This window comes from Oncorhynchus mykiss, chromosome 17 (assembly GCF_013265735.2).
Source record: "Oncorhynchus mykiss isolate Arlee chromosome 17, USDA_OmykA_1.1, whole genome shotgun sequence".
Taxonomy (NCBI): Eukaryota; Metazoa; Chordata; class Actinopteri; order Salmoniformes; family Salmonidae; genus Oncorhynchus; species Oncorhynchus mykiss.
In genome coordinates, this window is record NC_048581.1 from 74,176,799 (window position 1) to 74,184,733 (window position 7,935).

Consider the following 7,935-nt stretch of genomic DNA (forward strand, 5'->3'; position numbering starts at 1 on the left):
CCCTTTGGTTGTGTTGTCTGATAGGTAAACTGATAGAGATCGAACAGCAGAGTTCTCTCCACACTACCATGCATCCAGGCTGGGAGGACCTGGTGAGGCGCTGCATGCAAATGTTCCTCCATCGCAGCGAGGGCCAGCCCTGGTCCTACAAACGTCACTACCAGGAGGGTACGTCTCTCTCTGCTATACTCTTCTCTTCTGGCTCCCTGCAATATAACCATGACTTCTCAATGTCTCACCTTGATACTGAGCAATACATGCACAAGTACAAAGCATATCTGCTCCTAATTTATAACAGACTACTATTAGGTGATAAGCATGTTGGTTGGTCAGTCTCATTTTCTGTTGTCATGGTTCTCTCCAGCCTTTCTGCATGGCCGTGCCGAGACGCCATCTTACCGGTTCTCTCTCTCCGACGGCACCCCGGTCACTGCTCAAACCAGGAGCGAACTGTGTCGTAACCACACCTCCAATGAGCCACCCACCTTCCTTTCTACCCACCTGCTGCAGAGGTTAGTATGTCAGCTTGGTGCGCTCAGAACCATGGCATCACCATCACCCACTCAGTGTAGGATTTGACTGTTTTCTTTGTCCAGTTGTAGTAGGTCAGATTTAGGTTTTTACTGTATTGTAGATAGTGTTTTCCACTCCTGACCTCTCCTTTTCCCTGCCAGGGAGCAGAATGGCTTCCAAACCAACCAGGGGGGTGTGATGAGGCACCAGGGCATGGGCCTCCCCAACACCCAGATGAACATGGCTCCTGGAGGGGGCATGGGTGGCATGAATAGGGGCTTCGGCACGGGGGCAGAGCAGGGGCACATGGGTCAGAGAGGCGGGCCCCCGTATGCAGCTGGCAACAGGATGAACTGTATTAATCAGATTAACCCTTCGATGCATCAAATGAACTCTCAAAGGAATTCAATGAACAATATGAGTCCGATGAATTCCGTTAATCCAACAAACTCCATGCATCCAATGAACTCTCAGATGAATTCCATGAACCAGATTAATTCTATGAGTCAGATGAACCAGATAAATCGGATGAACCAGAGGAGTCAGATGAGCCTCCCTGGAATGCATCAGCAGCATCCTCAGCAGCAGCAGACACCGTTCCATGGAGCGGGGTACAGCATGGGTGCCATGACTAGCCCCCCCCAGGGCAGTCCAGGTATGAATATCCCCCAGCAGAACATCATGGGCTCCCCTAGAGTAAGGGGGAGCCCCAAAATGTGTGCTAGCCCCTTCTCCCCAGGAGGTATGCACTCTCCCATGAGCTCGGGTCACCCAGGGGGGTCTGGAGTTAGCACTGGCTTCTCCAGCAGCTCCCTAAATGCCCTCCAGGCCATCAGTGAGGGGGTGGGCACCTCTCTACCTGCACTCACCTCTCCCCCCGCACACAAGCCTGACAGCTCCCCAAGCGTCAACTCCACCCAGCAGGGACAAAGCCAGTGGCAGGGCGCGGTCTGTAAACCAGGCAGTTCAGACTCCAAGAGCCCGAGTAGCTCACTGGCCAGTGGAGGGGAGCAGCAGCAGCAACACACCCCCACCACAGAGGGGACCTCAGACAAGCCAGACAGCCAGGCCAACAGGGAGGGCCCAGCCTGGGGAGAAGCCAACCGACGGGTCCCTGACAACAAGGGGGGCCATAAGAAGCTCCTGCAGCTCCTCACCTCCCCTACAGAGGAGCTGGTGCCCCATAACCCCCAGGCTGGCCCTGGCACCACCCCCATGGGCTCTGAGGCCAAGGATGACATGCAGGGTATGCCCAGCCCCTCCACGGGTGTGTCGTCCTCCACTGCTGCAGTGGGACAGCAAGGCCTGGGAACAGGGGCTGCAGCAGCACACTTTGCCAACCAGTCCCTGCAGGAGAAGCACAAGATACTCCACAAGCTGCTGCAGAATGGCAACACCCCAGATGAGGTGGCCCGTATCACAGCTGAGGCCACGGGAAAGATCGCTGATGGTGGTCCAGAGGCTGGGCCAGGAGGTCCAGGATTGGGGCCAGGAGCGAGGGGGGCTGAGATGAAGCAAGAGCAGCACAGCCCCAAGAAGGAGAAGACCCACGCCCTCCTCCACTACCTCCTCAACAAGGATGACTCTGAAGGGGCAAGGAGAGATGTCAAGCCAAAGCTGGATGACCTAGAGGGGAGGGGAGCCTCAGGGGTCACAACCTCTGAACCCAACCCCATGGTGGGGAAGGTCAAGACTGAACCACCTGATGAGGTAGGGAGAGACATTGTGCCTATGGTTAATTGATTTATATTTATTCAGCAAAGAGCAGCTTGTTAACAGTAACATTTGTTTGTTTTCCTTTCCAGTTGGAAACCCTGGAGACAATTCTTGGAGGCTGCAGGAACGCCAGCTCTGGGTTTTATCCCGAGCCCGACTCCAGAGCAGGAAAAGGGGGAAACCAGCGGGGAAGTGGCCCAGACAGTTTGCATGGTAAACTAGCATGAGTTTCTGCTAATTCTGAATAGATAATTCCAGAAGTGCTAATATGTTGCCCATTTTAAATGACTTATGCAGCAAACCACACATCCTTACCATATGTAGAGTGTTTGTCCTTGGCCTGTACTGACCCTTCCTCTGTGTGTTCCAGATGGGGGGAGAGGAGCCATGATGTCTGCCCAGCGTGGTCCCCTCCAAAGGGCTCTGTCATTGGACGCTAGGCCCCTGGATGGTGGTGGAGGCCTGGCAGGGAGGAGGAACGTCCCCTGCCCCACCCTCATCAAATTGGAGAACATGGAGGCCCCTATCCAGCCAGGCATAACCAACGGTTTTCCAGGACCTGGAGGCATGGGTATGTGTCCACCACAGGGTTGTGCCGCCCAAAAAATTATTTACTTGCTCACTTACGTTGGGTTGATTGGTTTCAGCATGTGAATTTTGCCCCTTAACCTCTCAATCTATTGACCTTTCTAGCCTCTCCTTATTACACTCCAATTACACTCCGACAGCACTGCTGTTCAGTACTACAGTTAGATGTATTTAATTAATGGATGTTAACAAGACTGTTCCCTAGGAGGTATGAACAGGGCTATGGGGATGCCACAGCGGCCCTCCATGGCAGGGCAAGGTGACTGGGGGATGCCAAGGTCCAGTGGCAGTCCTGTGGGTGCACCAGGACACCCCTCAATGGGACGGCCAGGGATGGACTTCAACTCCAAGGGCATAATGAGAGGCCCCTTGGTCAACCGATCCAATAGTTTACCTGGCAACACCAGGTCTATGCTGAAGCAGCAACTCATGGAAATGGGTATGTAGTGTGTGGGCGGGGTGAATGAATATTACATGTAGTTTGGTTGAGTATTTATGACCAACTGTATGCGTGTTCATGTTTGTATGATTTGGTTCATGCTGAATTCTACTCTCTGTAGCTTCCAATGAGGTGAATATGGGGATGAGTCCCTTCAGTGGGCAGGGTCCTCCACCTCACTCCCCCCCCTGGCCTGACAGTGCCATGGGAATGGACAGACCACCCACTAACACAAATAGGTGAAAAACCATCATCATAAACACACACACATTTATACACACTCGCTGTCTGCCTCATTGTTCCCCCCTCATCTGTTTGCTCTCTCCTGTTAACCCAAACATAATTAGCACTTGGTCTGGAGTGTGTTGGCTCCTCTGTATACAGTACAACTGGTGCCTGTACTGTACTAACCCCCCTTGTTGTGTACCAGGCGTCAGTTTGGGAACCCCCTTGATGAGCTCCTGGTTCCGCCCTCCACCAGCCAGGGGCAGAGTGATGAGCTGGCGCTGCTGGACCAGCTGGACTCTCTGCTCAACAACACTGATGTTATCGCCCTGGAGGAAATCGACCGGGCCCTGGGCATCCCCGACCTCGTAGGACAGGTACAGTGCCTTGCGAAAGTATTCGGCCCCCTTGAACTTTGCGACCTTTTGCCACATTTCAGGCTTCAAACACAAAGATATAAAACTGTATTTTTTTGTCAAGAATCAACAACAAGTGGGACACAATCATGAAGTGGAACGACATTTATTGGATATTTCAAACTTTTTTAACAAATCAAAAACTGAAAAATTGGGTGTGCAAAATTATTCAGCCCCTTTACTTTCAGTGCAGCAAACTCTCTCCAGAAGTTCAGTGAGGATCTCTGAATGATCCAATGTTGACCTAAATGACTAATGATGATAAATACAATCCACCTGTGTGTAATCAAGTCTCTGTATAAGTTCAACATGGAGTCTTTTATTTACAGTGCCTTTAAACCATTTGACAAGAATCATACTGTTATATTGACCATGTCTAACCTCTCTCCTTCCCAGACTCATGGTCCAGAGCAGCAGCCACAGCCAGGTCCGGGGCGGAGGCCCCCATCAGAGCCCTTCACTGGCCCAGGACCAGACACCTCCATGGGGATGGAGCAGAAGCCCATGTATGGCCAGGGGTACCCAGGACCCCCCTCTATGGGCATGCAGTCAGCCTATGGGGGTAACCCCATGCAGGGCCAGTCCCCTGCTGGTTTCAACCACATGATGAACCAGATGGGGGGCCAGCAAGGCTCGGGGGGCTTCCCTGGCATGGGGGAGATGGGCCACCCCCGCGCCAACATGAGACCCCGCATGATGAGTGCCATCAAGCCCCTTAGACAGCAGCTGGTGCAGAGGTTACAGGGCCAGCAGGTATGAGCATATGGCACACGCCACTTCAAAGTTGCAGAAAAGGCTATATTTGATTGTGATGTCTAGATGTAGAGGCACGTGAACGCAGGCAGGTGGATCACCTATATGGATGGCAAATGTGACTAACTTTATTCTCTCCCTCTGCAGTTCATGAATCAGACCCGTCAAGGTATGGGCATCAAGATGGAGAATACCCCTACAGGAAACCCTGCGTTGCGGCCTGGGATGCAGCCCAGTATGGGGAGTCAGGTAGGTAGTCAAACCCCTCCCATGTCATGTTCCATAAAATCAACATCTGGTAGGGCAGACCACCCCTCTCTCACACACACTGATTAAACCCATTCTGTTGGCATGTCGGAAATCACATTTTATTGGTCACATACATATGGTTAGTACCTGTTTTATTGCGAGAGTAGCGAAATGCTTGTAGTCATATCAGTGTTTTCCCCTGTCTGCTTGGGCAGCCTGGATTCCTGAATGCTCAGATGATGGCTCAGCGCAGCAGAGAGATGATGACACTACAGATGAGGAGACAGAGGATGATGATGCTAATGCAGCAGCAACAGGCTGCAGCAGGAGGCTTCAGCCCCCCACCTAACATCACGGCCCCTGCAGGCATGGACAACCCAATGGCAGGACCCCCCATGAACCAGCCAGGACAGCAGCAGTTCAACTACGGCGGGAACTATGGTCTGACCAGGATAAATTTCTATGTATTTATTAGCCTTGAAGCATCTCCTCCATTGGCTATTCTCTAAAATAGAGGGCTCTATACTCCTGTCCCTACTCCCTTTCCCATTCATACCATCCTGATGAGGAGTTTGCCCATTCAAAGGGGTTGTAATGTTAACTGTCCTCTTTCTAACTGCTATTTCTAACGCATCATTACAAGTATGCATTGTTCATTCTAAGACCTGGCTGTCATTACAGGAATGAGCCAGCAGGGGGACCACTCGTTTGTAGGTGCAGGCAGCAGCCCGCCCAGCAACATGATGCCAGGTTGTGTGGGAGGGCCTCAGAATCCCATGATGCAACACCACCCCCACAGCGGCCCCATGTACCAGTCAGCAGACATGAAAGGCTGGCCACAGGGTGGAGTTCCACGGAACAAGTATGTCTGATAAGCTAATTATAATGTGGGGGAAAAACATGACTTCCTGTTCTCCCGATCTTCTCTACTCTGTTCTTTCTGTGTTTCAGCTCATACCCCCAGCATCATCAGTTCACCCAGCAGGGGAACCCAGGCCAGTTTGGGGGGCCCATGATGATGAATGGCTCCATGGGCGGGCCAGGCCCGGTCAGTGGTGCTGGTGGAGCACAGATGGGCATGAACTCCATGGGAATGGGCCGGATGCCAATGGGACCTGAACAGGTAGATGGTTTGAAATGTGTTAATACATTAAAATAGTTAAAGGTAATAACTTCCTGGTAGTGGTTTGATAGCTCAGCCTGAACAGTGTGGATTTATTGTAACATCTGTCCATCCAATTTGTCATTTACAGAAATATTGCTGAAAACGTATGTAATCTATAAGAGCCCTCACCAGGAGGTCAGCAAAGACTGCAGTGCCCCACCTATGTGTCTGCAGTGTGGGTGGGAGAAGGGATGGCTAGGGGTCACCGGACACAGCCCCAAGATCTTCTCCCTCCACTGTTCTCCGGTTTGCGCGTGGAGGACACTCATAATAAGCCACAGTGAAAACAAACCAACTACACAGTGAGAGACTCTGGAATAAAGATACACCTCATACCTAATGCAGCCTCCCGTTGTAGGCTTGCCCCTCTCTGGGTGGCGTGTTTATGACTTAATTCAAGAAGAGGCCCTGCTTGTTCTTCCTGTGGGAGTGTCTGCTACACCAGAGGAGGCCGCATAGTATGTGTGCTGGGAAACAGAATCTATTTGATACAGGATGGGATACGGTACAACTAGCTATGGCTGCACTTTACCAGAGGGCTTCTATGTAAAAGGATTGTTGCAATATTTCTTAGTCATTACAGCCTTACTAGATTCAATGCATTCACAGCATTGGTTTCTTTTTCTTTTATCTTTTGGATATGCCCCTAAAAAAAATAAAAAATAAAAAAATTGGGGAGCTGTTAGCGCAGGTTATTTCTATATTATGCAGATTCAAGCAATACAACTTTCTTCAGATGGAAACTGAGTGTCAAACTCATAAGCAAACGGTACTGCAGTATTAATGTCACAATTTATTCTATGTGAATATGAAATGTAAATATGCTACAAAAGTATCCTACATGCTTTTTATAGATCACTTTTTTTTGCACAGAGTGTGAGACTTGGTCAAATTCTAACTTGTGTATTTGTCTACAAGGTCAATACCATTTTAGTTTGCAGTTTATTTTAACGTTTTGGACTGATGAGTGAGGGTTTCCCACTTTCAACTTTGTCATTATCCTCTGAACATGTTTCTTCTAAGTGATAACAGCCATGTTTCTTTTTAGAAACACTTTTATTTGGATATGGTGCATTGACAGTTTGGAGCTTTGAAATTGCAGTGAATGAAGAAAGGAAAGTCTCAAATGAGCAGAGCTTCCTGTCAAGCTGCTGTGTTGGCGTGTGTATGAGCATTATAGAAAAGAGGTGGGGTGGCGTTATTGACTAGGGACTGTTTATAAAGTAGTTATTCCTTTCTTTCCTAGCTCTCAGTAGTGTTTTATGTCCTTTGACTGTTACTCTTGACTCCAAGAAATGTACCTTTAAATCTTGCGCAATCCAAAGATATTTTTCCAGTTCTTTGTATGGTTTTTGACAGTGTACATTTTTATCTATGCTTGGTATATGCAGACAGTAACTAGGTACATATCGTCATATGATATTGTACTGATAGCATAGGGGACTGAGTACTGTTGTTCAGAAGCCAGTGGGTAGCTAACAGTAGCAGTAATATGTGGATGGGTGATTCAGTGACAGGCGAAGCCCTTTGCAGTGGCATGCAACAGAATGAAATCCACCTCTTACTTTTTTTTTTTTTTTCTTCCTGAAAATAACATTCTGTTTTGTCCAGTTGAATTACTTAATTGCATTTCTACATAAGTAATTTCCTTAAGTCAAACAAAGGATTCACCTGGTTATGTTAATTTTTGTAGTTTTCGTTTGTTTTACAGGATGTATATTCTGACGGGTTTTTTTCTCGATGTTGATAGGGCCATGCTATCCTCGATCCTTGGGACATCTCTAATGTTTATGGTTAGTGACATCCCAAAGGAACCTGGCTAGCATTAACTGATGTTGATATTGATGTAAATACAAATTTCTATTTAAACA

General features: G+C 49.0%; 1 protein-coding gene across 7 annotated transcripts in view; it reads left to right on the forward strand.

The window, feature by feature from the left end:
* LOC110494547 (nuclear receptor coactivator 3) overlaps positions 1 to 7,935 on the forward strand; it is a 33,469-nt gene extending 25,534 nt beyond the window's left edge. For 5 of the 7 annotated variants that reach the window (XM_021569692.2, XM_021569693.2, XM_036950615.1 and 2 more), the window contains 14 exons: positions 25 to 168; positions 365 to 512; positions 675 to 2,223; positions 2,319 to 2,442; positions 2,600 to 2,800; positions 3,023 to 3,256; positions 3,378 to 3,495; positions 3,687 to 3,858; positions 4,294 to 4,650; positions 4,798 to 4,899; positions 5,115 to 5,340; positions 5,581 to 5,761; positions 5,851 to 6,022; positions 6,153 to 7,935. In XM_021569692.2, the coding sequence (XP_021425367.2) occupies positions 25 to 168; positions 365 to 512; positions 675 to 2,223; positions 2,319 to 2,442; positions 2,600 to 2,800; positions 3,023 to 3,256; positions 3,378 to 3,495; positions 3,687 to 3,858; positions 4,294 to 4,650; positions 4,798 to 4,899; positions 5,115 to 5,340; positions 5,581 to 5,761; positions 5,851 to 6,022; positions 6,153 to 6,164 (3,740 nt within the window). In that variant the 3' untranslated portion in view covers positions 6,165 to 7,935. Of the gene's footprint in view, positions 1 to 24; positions 169 to 364; positions 513 to 674; positions 2,224 to 2,318; positions 2,443 to 2,599; positions 2,801 to 3,022; positions 3,257 to 3,377; positions 3,496 to 3,686; positions 3,859 to 4,293; positions 4,651 to 4,797; positions 4,900 to 5,114; positions 5,762 to 5,850; positions 6,023 to 6,152 lie in introns of those variants that run through there. The other 2 variants (XM_021569696.2, XR_005037068.1) reach the window with 2 other exon arrangements.